The sequence below is a fragment of the Protopterus annectens genome, chromosome 1.part1, assembly GCF_019279795.1.
Source record: "Protopterus annectens isolate FY-2018-M chromosome 1.part1, PAN1.0, whole genome shotgun sequence".
Taxonomy (NCBI): Eukaryota; Metazoa; Chordata; order Ceratodontiformes; family Protopteridae; genus Protopterus; species Protopterus annectens.
This window is the reverse complement of record NC_056726.1, coordinates 1,873,068,951-1,873,086,642: the sequence shown is the minus strand read 5'-3', so window position 1 is coordinate 1,873,086,642 and position 17,692 is coordinate 1,873,068,951. Positions and strand designations below refer to the sequence as shown.

At 42.6% G+C, this 17,692-nt stretch overlaps 1 protein-coding gene across 11 annotated transcripts in view; it reads right to left on the bottom strand.

Moving 5' to 3' along the window:
- The window catches only part of LOC122812836 (protein 4.1-like), a gene marked incomplete at its 3' end in the record, with an annotated part of 3,376,257 nt that overhangs the window by 2,597,551 nt on the left and 761,014 nt on the right, over positions 1 to 17,692 (bottom strand). For all 11 annotated transcript variants that reach the window (XM_044084885.1, XM_044084929.1, XM_044084895.1 and 8 more), the window contains 1 exon segment: positions 5,338 to 5,547. In XM_044084885.1, the coding sequence (XP_043940820.1) occupies positions 5,338 to 5,547 (210 nt within the window).

Genomic DNA, 17,692 nt, shown 5'->3' with positions numbered 1-17,692 from the left:
ATAAACAGCAGCTTTCACAGAGACAACAGCTTTCTGATTCAACTAATCAAGAAACTAAGAGGTCTAATAAAGCCCAAGGCCAGTTATGAGGTTATAATGCACTTCTAGGCTAAAGACAATCAAAGGCCTTCTTCAGCTGTGTCATGAACCTTAAAGGTAACACTGAGCAGTGTGCAGAACTAAATTTAGCTCTTGTTTTTATTTTTTTATTACAGTTTCAAAGTTGCCGAGGTCGGACCATAAAGCTGTCTCCCTCAAAATAAAAATCTACCCGGAAAACCCAACTAAACTTGTAACAGGAAGCAAACTACAACTTAATAACCAGCAGTTTGTCAAAATCCATGCATCTTCCAAACCCCGAGAACACAGCCACCTATGCAGAATTATTTACAGAAATCCTGTACAAACACATAAATGGCTGCGCTGAGGCTGCCATACCTACCAGAAGCAAGGCCAAATCTAATACTAAAAACAAATCCCACAGGTGGAATCCTTACCTTAACACCGTATATAGCAATTTAAAAAAAAAGTCATAGCCAAAATCATAAACAGTAGCTTTCACAGAGACAACAGCTTTCTGATTCAACTAATCAAGAAACTAAGAGGTCTAATAAAGCCCAAGGCCAGTTATGAGGTTATAATGCACTTCTAGGCTAAAGACAATCAAAGGCCTTCTTCAGCTGTGTCAGGAACCTTAAAGGTAACACTGAGCAGTGTGCAGAACTAAATTTAGCTCTTGTTTTTATTTTTTTATTACAGTTTCAAAGTTGCCGAGGTCGGACCATAAAGCTGTCTCCCTCAAAATAAAAATCTACCCGGAAAACCCAACTAAACTTGTAACAGGAAGCAAACTACAAATTAATAACCAGCAGTTTGCCAAAATCCATGCATCTTCCAAACCCCGAGAACACAGCCACCTATGCAGAATTATTTAAAGAAATCCTGTACAAACACATAAATGGCTGCGCTGAGGCTGCCATACCTACCAGAAGCAAGGCCAAATCTAACACTAAAAACAAATCAGACAGGTGGAATCCTTACCTTAACACCGTATATAGCAATTAAAATAAAAAAGTCATAGCCAAAATCATAAACAGTAGCTTTCACAGAGACAACAGCTTTCTGATTCAACTAATCAAGAAACTAAGAGGTCTAATAAAGCCCAAGGCCAGTTATGAGGTTATAATGCACTTCTAGGCTAAAGACGATCAAAGGCCTTCTTCAGCTGTGTCAGGAACCTTAAAGGTAACACTGAGCAGTGTGCAGAACTAAATTTAGCTCTAACTTCAAACCCCCGCCTTGAAATCCCTTCTAGAATATCCCGCCCAACTATCAACAGGGATCGCCAAGCCAAAAACACTGCTTCAATGGACCCTGACAATATTCCTGGTTGCTTACTAAATAGCCTAAAACATGATATAGGAGGATCACTTGAGGCACTCCAACTACAGCTTCAAAAAAGGTTACATGCCAGATGAGTGAAGTACCACAACAGTCATCCCTCTTCATAAGGGTGGAAAATTGACCAACCCCAGGAACTAGAGATCCATCAGTCTGGTAAGTTTAATATGCAATGCCATAGAAAGAATTACCATGGAAATAATCAACAAGGACACTGGCAACATATGGACATTGGACTCATCCCAGTCTGGCTTTGTTAAGGGAAGGGCTTGCCTACCTGGCTGAATTCTGCGAGAGAGTCACAATGGATATGTATAAAGGGAAAAGAGTGCATACCAACTACTTTGACCTGGCCAGCGTATTCAATACATCTCACTCACATACTGTTGACAAACTTGCAGAATGAACTAGGTATAAATCCTTACATAACTTGCTGAACTACCAGCAATCTTTCAGACAGGGCTCAAGATGTCAGATCGGTGAGACCTCCTCCACCAGGAGACCAGTCACTAACGAAGTAGTGTGGGCCAGTTTCTGCTTAGCATCTACTTCTTGGAAGTCAAAGCTAATGTTAAAGGCCTCTGGCTCACCAAGTTCACAGATGACTGAAAATTGGGAGCTACCAGTTCCCCTCCCCCCATGACACCAGCATCCTAGTGATCTAGCACAAACAAATGACAGGCACCAAAGCCACAGATTAAAACTCAACATGAAGAAATGCATTATAGTGCCCTTTGAGAAATTATCCAAGCTAATTACTCCATCGATAAAACATCCCCCAATAGTTGACTAGATAGTTGGGGATCTGTTAACATATGTAGACAGTAACCTGGCTTTTGACCAACATATATCCAATACAGTACAAAAATCATTCTATGCCGTCCAACTCATAATCAAGGGTATGGCATCCAGGTCCAGGAAAGTTATAGTACCCCTGCACTTAGCCCTTATCAGACCAGTCAGAGAGTATAATGGTACATTTGGCATGTACCTAACCAGGCACTTGCATCAGATGGAACGCCCTCAAAGGTTCCTCACCAAGAGAATCCAAGGTATGAATACCCTGTCCTACACAGATCACCTTAGGGCCCCATCTCTGTACTTAGTATGTTAGATGGGGATTAAACTTGTTGACCTCTGTGCATCAGACCATGGGCGCCAGAGAAGGGGTGAATTTATTTCCCATCAATGATCAACATTTCTTTTGAATAAAGTAAGGGATGAACTCTGTTTCACATAGCTGGGGAGCTTATTCCATAGCATGAGGAACCTTTGAGACAGAAAGAATCTTTACTAACATACCCCACCATATAGGCATCCAAGGAAGTCTGGGACAAAACTAGGTTAGGTTGCACAACTACGCTTGTAATGACCCTGGTGGTCATTAGCCTAGAATAAACCTGTGAACCTGTAAACATCACTGTAAAGTGCATTTTGTCTCATATATTTTGCCCTGACCCTCAAACAATTTCTGATTTTCTGGTGAATCACTAAGGATTACAGTCAGTTAATAGTACTAGATATCAGAGTTACATACTAACTACTGTTCAAAAAATGTATACACATGCAAAACCTGTTGCTCTGTTAACTTTTAAGTGAATCCTGGTAATATTTAAAAATGGTCATTTATTTGGGCCTTTGTCTCCATCATTTTTGTCTATGGCCAGAATTCTTAAGCAAAGAAGTTAAGAATGTTGATAGTGAGCTTTCACATGAGGCTAAGCAGTTGTCTGTTATCACCTGATTGTTAAGCTATTTAGAAAAATATGAAAATTATTACAGTATAAATATTAGGTGAACAGTCAATGTTTCTCTGGATAAAGTAGACAATAAGGCAAACACAACTATCTTTTGTCATTAAGCAAGCTTTATAGCTTATGTAGAATGGGTTTGGAATTATTAATGTAAAAATGAAGAGGCAACATGTGTTGCTTACAGGCATCGCTAGAATGAGCCTAAACATATGTCTGGATATGTCATCAGGGTATAATGCTTAATGCTGATTTATGCCAATTTGTTTCCTTTATAAACAGTTGCACGACTACATAATGAACAAAACATGCAAACAGAGAGGGCAGTCCCACTCGTCAAGGAAATTTAAGTCCTAAAAATCAAAGACAGGACATGCTATATTCATCTGAGTGAACTCTTAATTGTTATGACCTTCTGACCTAGGTTGAAACAGACGTCACCCAAGTTTGTCATTTTATAACCCAATCAATTCCAGGCTCGATTTAACAGCACTTCTTAGCATGTCAATATTGGATGTGTATAATCAATTTAAGGATGTGTAGTGCTAAATATAACCTACTGTCAAAGCATTTCTTAATAAAAGGAGTCGGCATTATGATAATGTATTTAATGGCTAGAAAGATGCATGTAGAAATAAAGTGTTTAAGACATGGGAAAAACAAGTCTTAATAACCACATATAAACTGTTAGGAAGTAGTGAAATACCTGACTTAATGAATATGATGTGCTTATTTTTTCTGCTAAACATTTTCCTCATTGAATGTTTTTTGTTAGTTTATCCCAAGGTTTGAACTTTATAAACATTAAGTACTGTCGTCCCCCACTTTTCACCCTGAGCTGCATGCAACACTACTCCTACAATGTGTACCACATAAAAAGGAAGAAAAAACTAAAATCTCTTCAATGTGTCCAAAGGTAAATATAACATAAACCTTTCTGTTTCAAACTAAAGTGTTGAAAGAATTCTGCTCTATAGTTAAACTCAACATAATGCTGGATTTCTACATTCCATGGTAACTATTCTGAAAATGCAGCCAAGTCACAAACCAAAACAGAAAACAGGAAGGTTTAACCTGTTCACTGCTGTGCAGACAAATTGGTAAAGAGACAATTACAGCACCAAACTATTCAAATACATTCCCGAAGTACACATTGGATTTTTATCCAACATAGGCATTTTTAGGCACTTCTAAGTGAAGTCTGTGCCACAAAAAAAGTGAACAAAACAGAAATTAATTCAAGTGCAAATATATAAACATGCACCATCGCCTTTCTTGCACAATTAAGTTTAATAAGAGATAAAGACAAAATAATCGGGTTCTATTAAGCACGGTAATAAAAAAACAAATTAAATATACAAAAAAAATAATAAAAAATCAAGCAAAACACTATTTCTGAACACAGAAAAGTAAAACAGTAAAAATAAACAGTCGACAGAGCTAGATTTTAATTACAAAAAATTACACTCTTCCAGTTCACATTACAGTGTATGTAAATTTTTATTACACTGAGGATAACGTGGACTGCAAAGTTTGCATGTCAACTAACTAGACACCTGTTTAGAGGAGCTATTTTAAAAGCAAATAGCTATTACTTATTAATGTTAACAACATTAAAAAATATATGCGACTAAGCAAACAAACAAAAAAAATAAATAAAAAAATCCAGCTACAGTTTGTTTGTTGTTAAGCACTCAGTACAGAACTTCCTGGCATTATAACAGTATAACGATTTAACAACCCAGGAGGGTGCTACATTTTACTTTGATGCTCCATGTATGCAGTTAAATCATAACTATTAAATGGAATATTTGTATAACCTCTCCTTATACCTCACTACTTAATTAGAACAGACTTCATGAGCTAAATATTATGAATTGGTCTGGCCTTGTGGAAAGTCATTCAAACAAGTACAACACATAACAAACATGTTTTTCACTGTTACTCAAGAGCTCCAGAAGTATTAGAAGTACTGCATTTTTTACAGGAAGAAAGTAGTCTTCCAAAAGTAATAAAGTGTCTCCCTGGAGAGGGTGTGCAGGTAAGCGAATCCCCTAGAAATCCAGTGGGATGTTCTCACACTGTGAGGACAATAAAGATTCTTTTATCAAGACAGATCAAAGCGTTTTAAGACTTGCTTCTATTTCCTCAGGCTTATTTTTAATGTTTATCAAGCAACACTTACCTCCAAATCACATTCATAGGTGGTGTCATCAAGAAGAGAGACTTTGCAGTGCATGGTTCGGTATCTCCTAACAGGCTTCTGTGAACCTTCACTGGCTTTAATCTCTGAACCTCCCTTTTTTGTCTTTTTCTCTGACTTTTCTTCTCCTGTATCTTCTTGGTCTTCTTCTAGATCCTGGTCTTCTTCGTCTCTTTGGTCCTCATTTGCAGGCTACAAACCCAGAACACATTTAGAAATGTATTGGTGCTAAATAACTATCCACATCTCTTAAATACTAAAGTATCCAATTTCTAAGAATATTGGTTCTACAGAAAAACAAAACGTTATGACTACTTTCAAAATCTAGTGCTTGTATCCCCCTGACTAAAGCATACTGTCATACATTAAAGCAAATGATCAAAATAAAAGAAAACAATAAATCGGAGAAAAATTACCAATGATCACTGAACACACTGCATTTGTACTGAAACTGTAGTCCAACAATGCTAAATTGTTGTTGCCGAAGTTTACTTTAGGGACATAATTCTACTATGCAACCCCTCCCATATAATCATCTTTCCAAAATCTTTAAAGCAAATAAAAGCAGCTACAACTCTGATTCATCTGTACAGTCAATGATTTCCATATGCTGAATTATAAGCACATATGGCACAAAGTATGTTTTTTACAATGCTCATCTGGTATTTATAAACTAAGTACAAGTAAAAAAAAGTGTGGTGTACACACCAAAACTCCAGACAAAAAGAAAATGCTCATTATAAAACTATTTATTCAACAAGTTATCACTCAATGTGAACATATTTTGTGCAGTGCTTAACCACTTAAACTGTAGTTGACTGGTTGTGACTCCACTAGCATTCAAAGCTACCATGTTATCAAACTACAGCTGGCATGTCAGGAAGATGGGATGGTGCACACTCTAGGCTCCACAAAATCTACACTTGCATGATACACTGACCATAACAGAGAAACAATTTCCTTTCTGACATTTTTGTAATTAAATATTGATTGGTTGCTTCCACAGCTAGACTCAGCCTTCCCAACAATAAATGACAGCTGCTCAGATTTTAGCTAGGTGGTCACGTGGTAGAAGCAACGCAAGACTAAGAAAAAAAAAAAAAAGGCAAAATGCCAAAAACCCTCAATGCAAATAAGTATCAGAAACTTTGAAGAGCCCCAGGCTGGCAACAGATTAATACTGCTGACATTTTTTAATCCTCTCATCCTTAGTTTACAATGCTGTGTAAAAATGTGGACAAAAGCTTAAGGGACCATATCACAAATGGCAGAAGCAGCAACTTCTCTAAAGATGAACAATGAAGTCGTAGCCATAAAAGAATTGAGTTCTGAACTGTGCAAAAAAAAAAAAAAATCAGATTGTGTGTAGGATCATAAAAGAAAGGTATTCAGCTGAAAAACAATTAGATACAGTCTCCATATCAACTTCTGTACCTAGTCTGCTCTACGAAAATGAGTTAAAAAAAGAAGTTATGTACCTACCATAACGTTCCATGTGGGCTGTCTATCTCTCCTTTATTCTTACTGATGAGTTCGGAACAGATTCTCTGTTCCGACTCAGCCATTTACCAAAGCTCGAGATCTTCATCTAGCTCGTGGCTCATTCCCTATCCCATGATGCTGTAGGGCATTCCCCAGATTTTGCTTGCTGATGAAAAAATACTAGCATATAATCATATACACCTGCATAGAGAAAAAACAGGACTTATTGTAAGCAGATAAGCTAAGAAAAGAAGGGTCAAAGACCATGAAGTGCCAATTTGTGACCTCTCGTTCTTCCAAGACCAAGGAAGGGGGTAGGAGGTGGGACATAAGAATGAAGGAGAGATGGACAACTCACATGGGACATTATGGTAGGTACACAACTTCTTTATGTGAATTTGTCCTCTGTCTCCTTCATTCTTACTGATGAGACAGCGTCCCTAGCACCATCTATCTTGGGTGGCTCACAGGAGTGTAATCGCCAGGACAGTGGACCCAAAGGAGGCCCTGTCCCCTAGAGGCCAAATCTACTTTATAATGAGTGATAAAGGTATGAAGTCTTGCCCAGGTAGCTGCTGCACAGATGGTATATATTGGTAGTTTAGCACTAAATGCAGAGGAGGTAGAAACAGCTCTGGTAGAGTGAGCTTTTACCTTGTCTGGTAGCTGTTTATTTACTGAGTTATAAGTGAAAAAAATGCAGTCTGACAGACACTTTGATAGTGTAGTTTTTGCTACAGGCAAGCCTTTTTTTCAATCTAAAAAAGATATAAACAGTTGGTCAGTTTTCCTAAATTCTTTTGTCCTGTGTAGATAGAAACGCAACTGTGCACATCAAGTTGGTGAAGCATATATTCCGCCTTACTACCATACTTGGGAAAGAAAACCAGCAATTCTATAGACTGGTTCAAAGTAGAATCTGAACATACTTTTGGTAGAAAAGTTGGGTTTGTTTGGAGTGACACCCTGTCATTGGGGAACAACAAATATGGTGGATTTATAGATAAGGCTTGTAACTCCGATACTCTCCTGGCCGGTGCAATTGCCACAAGGAAAACAGTCTTCCATGTTAAGAACTTTAAATCACATGAAACTGATGGCTCAAAGGAAGGAAGGATTAATCTCAACAGTACCAGATTCAGGTTCAATGGGCTTTCCTTCGTTGAAGGTTGTGCGTCAGGACCGGCAAGTCGGCATGTACAAATTTACTGCCAATCATTAGCAGACCGGAGTTTCGCTGTGGCGACCCCTAACCGGGAAAAGCTGAAAGACGCAACAACCAGATTCAGGTTCCATGACGGAAGGGGAGGCCTGATCAAAGGTCATAAAAGATTACTGCCTCTCCGAAAGGCCTTAGAAAGCCTATGGGACATAATATTTGGCCCTTCATTCCTGAAATGAAAATTTGAGATTGTTGCTAGTTGCACTATAATAGTAGCTACAGCTGCCCCTTCATTAAACAGTTTCATTAAGAACTCTAGGATGGCATATACAGGTGCTGAGTAAGGATCAATGTGATTCTATAAAGCCCAGATTGAAAACCTTTTCTATTTGCTGAGGTACAATCTTCTGGTAGATGACTTGTGAGAAGAAATCAGGATGTGTTGTGATGTGGAAGAAAGGTTTTGTAGCCTGGCTATGTTTGGAATTGGAGCAGCCAAGCTGTCAGTTTGAGGGTATGAAGGGATGGATGAAGAGTTCCCGATGAATAGATCAGGAGATCTGGAACTGGGTCTAGAATCAAAGGGTCTTCCTGAAGATGAGGCCATAGGAAGGGGAACCAAATTTGACGAGGCCAATAAGGGGCTATTAGAATTAAGGTCCTTCCCAAAGCACTGGCTTTCTGAACAACTTTGGGTATGAATGGAAAAGGAGGGAAGGCGTAAAGGAGACCCAGAGGCCAATCGTGTACAAGTGCATCCCTTGGGGATTCCCCCAGAGGGGGATTAGGCCACAGTAGTTGCTGCATTTTGTGTTCATGGAAGTGGCAGAGAGGTCGCAGCAAGGCTGGCCTCATTTCTGGAAAATCATTTCCGCTACTTCTTGTTTCAGGGACCACTCGTGAGGCATTAGAATTGCTCTGCTCAGTTTCTCTATCATCACACTGGATTGCCCTAGGATGTGCAATGCTATCAAAGCATTGGGAAGACTATGCCCACTGCCATACTCTCAGGGCCTCTTGACAAAGGCAGTAAAGATTTGGTTCCTCCTTGTTTGTTTATACATCAAACCACTGACATGTTGTCTGTCTGGACTGCAATAGCTCCCAGTGGAAGAAAGTGTTGGAAGGCCAGAAGCACCACTCATCTCCAGAACATTGATATGCAAATGGGCCTCAATCCTGCCACGTGCCTTGGGCTGTCATTCCCTGATAATGTCCCCCCCAATCTGGGAGGCATCCGTGGTCACTGTGGCTAGGAGGTATGGAAGAATGAAAGGACGACCTAAGGTCATTGGCTCGGACTGTAGCCACCAACATAAGTCTCTCCTGCAAGATTCTGTTAGTATTATCTGGTGCGACATTGGAAGTTGCTGTATGGACCATTGGGTGAATAGGAGCCACTGTAAGATTCGCATGTGCATTCGGGCTAGGGGGATCATAGGGATTGCTGCCGTCATAGTACCTAATACCTTGAGAATTGTCCTCACCTGAAACTTTGTTTTTGAGAGGAGGTCTTGAATCTGTGCTCGTAGGGCTGGTCTCCTGTCTGGTGAAAGTTTTAACATGAGTGAAAGCGTGTACAACTCTGTGCCTATAAAGACGATATGTTGAGATGGCAATAAGGCAGATTTTTCATACTTTATTGAAATTCCCAACTGAGTACAGGCATTCTAAGTGGTGTCTCGTGCATATGGAAACACCCAGAATCCTGAACGCCTCAGGCGAGCCATAACCACTGCCATGCATTTGGTGAACACTCTGGGGGCTGTAGTGAGACCAAAGGGCAGAGCTTGGAATTGGTAATGACTGGCTCCCAGCCGAAAGCGCAGGTAACTCCTGGATGGCCTGTCTATTTTTATGTGGTAGTACACATCCTGGAGGTCTATGGAGCACATCCAATTGTCTTTTCCCAAAAGGGGAGTATCAACTGCAGTGTGACCATCCGGAACTTTGTCTTTTTTACAGATTTGTTTAACCTACTGAGATCCAGTATGGGTCTCCAGTCCAGTCTTCTTTGGTACTAAAAAGAAAGTACAGTTGTGTACACTTACCATAAATGTAGATGTTCGAGTGTATTCACTGTTGCAGTCATTACATTTGGGTAATCTGCTGGCAGGTTGCCCTCAGTCGGCCTGAGTAATAAAGTCTTGGGTCCTGCGTCGGTTGCTGTCCCTTCTTCCATGACGTCAGGTCGTCAGGGGTATAAAACATGCAGTTGACGCCATTACATCAGTTTTTCTTGCCCCAGATGTCAGGTGCCCTCCCAAATGGGGAGCAAATAAAATTAAAAACACAAGATAAACCTCCAATCCTAAAAGCAAATACACCAAAAGGGCTTTTAAGCATAGCGAAAGAAAGAAGAGGTATAGCCAGAGAAAAATAGAGGGCTGGAGGGAGGGTAACCAGGACTGCAACAGTGAATACACTCTTACATTTATGATGCTAAGTGTACACAACTGCACTAGGTTCTTCGTGTTTCACTGTTGCAGTCATTATATTTGGGTAGATTACCAAAGCTATGGTTGGGTGGAGGGAATTATACAGCATTAGGACCAGCTATAAGGCCTTACATGACAGCAGTGGCAAAGCCAGCTCTGGAATTAGAGAAGAAAGGTAAATGGTAATGTTTGGTGAACGCATGAACTGAGCTCCAGGTAGCAGCTTCTAGAATGCCCCTGGTAGGAACACCTCTGAGAAAGACTGTAGAAGTAGATGCGGCCCTGGTGGAATGGGATCTGATCCCCTGGGGGATAGTTTTACCATGGTGCATATAGCAGAAACAAATACAATGGCTTATCCATTTGGAAATTGGACGCTTTGAAATAGCCTTTCCCTCTGCCCCTGCAGCAAATGCCACCAGTAGTTCAGATTTTCTTTGAGATTTTGTTGTGTTTAAGTAAAATCTAAGTTTTCTGTGTACATCCAATGAATGCAGAATACGCTCCCCCTTGTTCTGTGGATTGGGAAAGAAAGTTGGCAAATGAATGGTCTTATTAAGAGCCATACTGGATACCACCTTAGGCATGAAGGATGGATTGGTCCTGAGAGATACTCTGTCCGCATGAAAAATGATGAAAGGCTCCACTGCCATAAGAGCCTGTAATTTGGAAATCCTTCTAGCTGAAGTGACTGCTAAAAGGAAAGCTGTTTTCCAGGAGAGAAATTTTAAGTCTGCAGTAGCAGCTGGCTCGAAAGGAAGGAGAGTGAGGCAAGGCCAGTCTGGAGCAATCAAAATAATTTTTGGTTTGTCCTGTTTAGTAGAACTTTGGAGAGCACAGGCAGAGGAGGAAAGGCATAGACTGACAGGTTTTTCCAGGTGAAGGATAGAGCATCCACTTTCCAGGCTGCTTTGTGATGAGTTCTTGTGCAGAATTTGTCCAACTGACAGACCTATTTGCCGCACCCCAGAACTATGTCTGGAATCCCCCAGTTGCGTGTCAACATGTTGAAAATCCATGGTTCCAGTTTCCATTTGTGTGGGTCCATGAGAGTTCTGCTTAGTTCGTCTGCCAGAGTATTCAGCTTTCCTGGCAGGCATTGAGCTTGTAGTTGTATTTGATAGGTCAAGGCCGTGTTACACAATGACATGGCTAGTCTGCAAAGGGGGTAGGAGTGTGTATCCTCCTGCTTATGTACCACATAACTGTGGTGTTGTCTGTCTTTATCATTAATTGTCCTGGATGAAGGTAGTCCTTGAAGGCTGTCAGTGCATTCTGTACAGCTAGCATCTCTTTTTGATTGATATGAAGGTACATTTGATTTGGGCTCCACTTGCCCTGAATGTGTTTCCCTGTCAGAAGAGTCCCCCAAGCATAGTCTGATGCATCTGTAGTTAAGGTTTGGGTGGCAGGGGGTGGAGTGAATGTCAGTCCCCTTGTTTTGGTGGCAGGCCTCTGCCCACTATAGGAACTTTAGTTGCAGACAAGGTATGATAGGAAAAAGAAGTTATGTACCTACCATAAAGTTCCATGCTAGTTGTCTTCATCTCGCCTTCCTTCTTGCTGTTTGGGTTCGGAGCCGATCCTCTGCTCTGACTCGACCATCTTCTATAGCTCGAGAACTGTTTACTGGCTCGAGGCTACCCCTTATCCCAGAATGCCCAGCGTCAGCTACTCAGATCTCGTTTGTGATAGTGCACACTAGACATAAGTAGAGTAACCAGTTCCCAAAAACTGGCTGTGCAATACACCTAAACAAGGAGAGAGTTATAAATTACCTAGCATGTGAAGTAATAAAAGATACTCAGCCAGTGAAACAAAAAGGAACTCCTCATAATCCTCTAGGAAGGGGGAAGGAGGGAGGGATGCAAGAAGGAAGGCGAGATGAAGACAACTAACATGGAATGTTATGGTAGGTACATAACTTCTTTATATTAAGTTGTCCATCTCGCCTTCGTTCTTGCTGTTTGGGACAGCGTCCCTAGCACCTAAAATCCCAAGTGGCTCATTGGAACAGACTCTTCAGAACAGTAGAACCAAAGGAAGTTCTATTCCGGGAGACCATATCTACCTTGTAATGAGAGATAAAAGTGTGAGGGTTTGCCCAAGTGGCAGCTGCACAGATCGAGTCTATGGGCAACTTAGACAAAGGCTACAGAGGTGGCTAATGCTCTAGTGGAATGACCTTTTGGTTTAGCTGGTAGCTCTTTATTTCGTAACTGATAAATAAAGGCAATAGTATCGGATAGCCATTTGGATAAGGTCACCTTAGAAACTGGAAGGCCTTGTTTGTTGAAAGCATAAGAAATAAATAACTGGTCTGACTTTCTTAGCTCCTTAGTTATATGGAGGTAAAAACACAATTGCCTGTGCACATCCAATTGGTGGAGCTTGTATTCTGCCTTGTTGCTGTGATTAGGAAAGAAAACTGGGAGATCTATGGATTGATTTAAATTGTTCTCTGAGCAGACTTTAGGAATAAAGGATGGATTGGTCCTCAGAGAAACTCTGTCCTTGTGAAACACCAGGTAAGGAGGACGAACACATAATGCTTGAAGTTCTGAGACACGTCTAGCTGAAGTGATAGCAACCAGAAAAAGTGTCTTCCAAGAAAGAAATTTTAAAGAACATGATGCTGCCGGTTCAAAGGGAGGCAAAATTAAGGAAGCTAAAACTAAACTGAGATCCCAAGGAGGAGGAGGATCTCTAACTGGGGGGTCTAAGAAGAAATGTTCCTCTCATAAAGGCCTTGCAGAGCTTATGAGACATTATTGCTAGAATTAAACATACCGATATGAAAAGTAGAAATGGCAGCTAGTTGTGCTCTAAAGGTAACGGAAGCCGCACCAGACTGAAAGTGCTGTGCTAGAAATTCAAGAATTTCATGGACTGGGGCTGAGAAAGGATCCAAATTTCTAGATTCTGCCCAGTAAGAAAACCGTTTCCATTTACTAGCATACGTTTTCCTCGTAGTAGACTTATGTGAGGAAACAATAATATCACGGACTGCTGGGGAGATATTGGAAAGCCTGGCTAAGGTTGGAAGTGGAGTAACCAAGCTGTGAGCTGAAGAGTTTGAAGGGATTGGTGCAACCCACCTGATTGGTGAATCAGAAGATCTGGAACTGGATCCAGAATCCATGGTTGATCCAGGAGGTGGAGGTGCAGAAACAGGAACCATATCTGTCGAAGCCAATATGGGGCAATGATGATCATTTTGCAACCCAACAATTTTGCTTTCTGTAGGAGTCTTGGTATTAGGGGAAAAGGGGGGGAAAGCGTAAAAGAGTCCCTGAGGCTAATCGTGGACTGGAGCATCTCTGGGTATATGACCTGGAAGAGGAAGTAGGGAGAAGTAGCTGCTACATTTGTTGTTGAGAGGAGTGGCAAATAGGTCGCAGCAAGGCTGTTCCTATTTGTGGAAGATAAGATCCGCAACTTCCTGATTCAGAGACCACTCATGAGGCATGACGATAGCTCTGCTGAGCCTGTCCACTTTGACGCTGGATTTCCCAGGGATGTGCATTGCTATCAGAAAACGTTGGGAGGAAACAGCCCATTGCCACAGTCTGAGTGCTTCTCAACACAAGGGGTAAGACCTGGTCCCACCCTGTTTGTTGATGTACCACACCACTGACATGTTGTCCGTTTGGATAGCAATGGTCTCGGAAAGAAGGGAGTCTTGAAGGGCTTGCAACGCTAGGAGCACCGCTCTCATTTCTAGGACATTGATATGCAGATGGTACTCGTGAGGTTGCCAAGTGCCTTGGACTGTCCTGCCTAGATAATGCCCCCCTCACCCTATCAGGGAGGCGTCCGTGGTCACTGTGGCTACCGGAGGGGGTTGTGTGAAAGGTCTGCCCTGAATTACTAGTGTGGAGACCATCCACCAAGAAAGGTGCCTTTTGCATGTTTCTGTGATCAGGATCATGTGAGACATGGGTAGCTCCTGGAAAGATCACTGCGTGAAAAGAAGCTACTGAAGGATTCTCATGTGGAAACGTGCTAATGGGACAAGAAAAATGGCAGCTGCCATAGAGCCTAGAGCTTGGAGGACATATCTGACTTGAATCCTTCTGCTCAGCATTAGAATTAACACTTGTTGACAAATAGTGGAAACTCTTTCCTGTGGTAATCTTGCACACATTTTTTTTATGTGGTAATCTTGCAAACATTTCTTTTATGTTTAATTCTGCTCCTATGTATGTGATAGACTGACAGGGCAACAAGGCAGATTTTTTGAAATTTACTGTAATGCCTAGTTGAGTGCATGATGTGATAGTATAATCCCATGCCTCTAAGAGTTGATGCCTGGTGGCAGTAGTCAGGAGCCAGTCATCTAGATAGGGAAACACCTAGAATCCTTGACGCCTCAGGTGAGCAGTGACTACTGCCATACACTTGAACACCCTGGGGGCTGAGGTGAGACCAAAGGGCCGAGCTCTGAACTGGTAATGACTGGCCCCTACCCGGAAGCGAAGAAATCTCCTGGAGTGTCTGTCCATCTTGATATGGTAATACGCATCCTGAAGATCTATCAACCACATCCAATTGTCCTGACCCAGAAAAGAGAAAATGGACTGCAGTGTCACCATCCAGAACTTTTCTTTTTGTACAGATTTGTTCAATCTGTTGAAATCCAGTGTTGGTCTCCAGTCCCCTGTCTTTTTTGGTACTAAAAAGAATCTTGAGTAAGTTCTGGATCCTAGTTGGTCTGCGGGGACTTCTTGAATGGCTCTTTTTTCTAGCAGTCTTAAAACTTCTGAGACTGCTTGATCCCTTAGATTGGGTGGGACATCTGGGATGGGCTTTTTGATTCTATGGAAGAGAATCTTGTAACCTCCGGATATAATGGATAGTACCCATCTGTCTCTTGTAATATTTTGCCAGGCTTTTGGGTACAGAAAAAATCTTACCCCTGACTGCCTCCAGAGGTGAGAAGTCAGGCAACCCCTCAGGGATGATGGAAGGGCTTGGCAGAGAAGGTTTCTCTGTCACCCTGGTTTTGTGGTCCCCCTCTGCCACGAGGGCGGCGTCTGTTACTGTTGTTTCCCCCTCTGCCCCTGGGGGAAAATCACCACGTGTCAGGCAAGGTTCCCTGGGATTTTCGGAACCACATCTTTCCGCTCTTCTGACCCTTGGGAGGTCTGGAAGGGGTGGAAAAATGGACTCCAATGACAGAAAGAGTCTTGCCTTCCTGCTCACACCTGGTCAGCGTGTCTTTCACCTAAGGCCCAAAGAGAAAGGAGCCATCAAAGGGAGTATTGGTGAAGGACGCTCGAAAGGGTTATGCAAACTGACACAGCCGCATCCAAGCATGTCTCCTGAGAGACACACCTGTCCCTGCGGCTCTGCTAGCTCCATCGGCTGCATAGGAAATCAGCCTCATGGAGGAGTTGACAATGGAATTAAGAGTTGTAAGCTTAAAAGCTACTCTGGCTGGTACTCCCTCAGTTGTAGGATCTTGAAGGGTATCTCCAAGCTCTTTCAGGAGATCCCTTTGAAGACGTGTAAAATGGCAAAGATAGTTCAGGGACCTCATTGAAAAGGCCACTGAAGCAAACATTCACTTTCCATATCTGTCTATTGTCCGAGACTCTCTGTTTGGAGGATGAACAGATGAAGAGGTTTCTGCTAACTCTTTCTTGGTGGCTACTGCTACCAGCATGGCATCAACGGGCGCACCTTTGGAGAGGAATTGTTTGTCCTGGGGGGCTGTAATAAATAAGTTTGGTCTCCCCGGAGTAGGTTCCACAGACTCTGGAGCTGACCAAGCCTTTCGAGCCACTACAGACATGAGTGGATCGAAAGGAGGAGATACCCAGGAGGTGGAAGGTCGGGAACCGAATGCGTCCAGGTATACAGACTCTTCCTCGGTAGGGGCTAGGGAAGTCCAGTCCCTCCTCTGTCTAAGCATTTCAAGGATGTCCGAAAAGGAAACATCTTCAGAGGGGGACCTTGGGGACCCTTCCGACTCATCCATGTCTTTATCCGAAGTGACGGACTCAAGGAAGTCTATGTGCTTCCACTTGCACTTCCTCCGGGTAGGCTCTTCCGAGTGATCAAGGGAGGCTCCGGAAGAAGAGGGATCACCCAATGGGGTGTCCTGGGGCATAGGTTCCCTACGCTTGGGGTCTGGAGGAGGAGTAGAGGTTGGAGCAGACACCATGGGGGGAGGAGCCGATGGAGCTGGCAGTAGAGCTGTTGCGGGGGGCAGAGAAAGCTCCAGCTCCGAAGAAACAGAAGTCTTTCTCCGCATCGAGGGTGACTGCTCTGAGGCCGATGTTGGAGCAGAGCTCACCTGCGCCGAAGGTCCGAGGGGGAGAATGGGGTCGGACAAGGGTCCGATACCACTCCCCCCCCCTCGTACCCGACGAGAGAGCCTCGGCACCCAGATCCCTTGATGGAAGGTACAATCGAGGTAATCGGAGCCGAAGTCGGAACCGAAGGAGAGATGATGGGAGCTGAAGTCGGAACCGAAGGAGAGATGATCGGCGCCGACTGTTCTACTGCCTGCAGATCCATGGTCTCCGGCTCAGAACTAAATGTAGTCGGAGGAGGAACAGAAATAGAGGCGGTTGGAGCCGATACATGTTGAGGTGGGCTGAAGAGAATTTTTGCCAGTGCCTGTGACCTAAGCAACCTACTTACTACTCGCTCCACATCATGATTCGATAATCTAGAGGATCGAGAGGAGTGGGAAGAATGATGGCTACGTTCACTCTGTAACAAGGGTGACTGAAGTGTCGAGTGGATGGACTCCAAGGATGGAGACCTCAGTCTCTTATGGCTCCGAGATGACTCCGAAATAGCAGATGGAGCCGACGGAGGAGTTGCCTTCGGTGCCAGTCCAGTAAAGGAGTAGGCTCCAAAGGCAGAGCCGACGGCTTGACAGACTTAACGGATTTCACTGGCTGAGTACTTTTAGCTGGAGAATCCGGAGGCTTCAATAATCCCCGAAGGATTAATTTGTTTTTGCGCTCCAAAAGGACCCTTGGACTAAAAGCTTGACATATAGAGCAGGAGTCCTGCAGGTGAACAGCGCCCAAGCAATATACACAACTAGTGTGCCCATCTGCCAGAGACATTTTCTGACCGCATGAGTCACACTTTTTGAAGCCAGATACCTTGGTCGTTAGACATTTTAGTAACAACAACCACAACAATAAGAAAAAGCTATACCAAAAAACAGATTTTTTTTTTTTTTTTTTTTTTTTTTTTTACAGTTAAGGAACAGAAAGGAAAGCCTCTAATT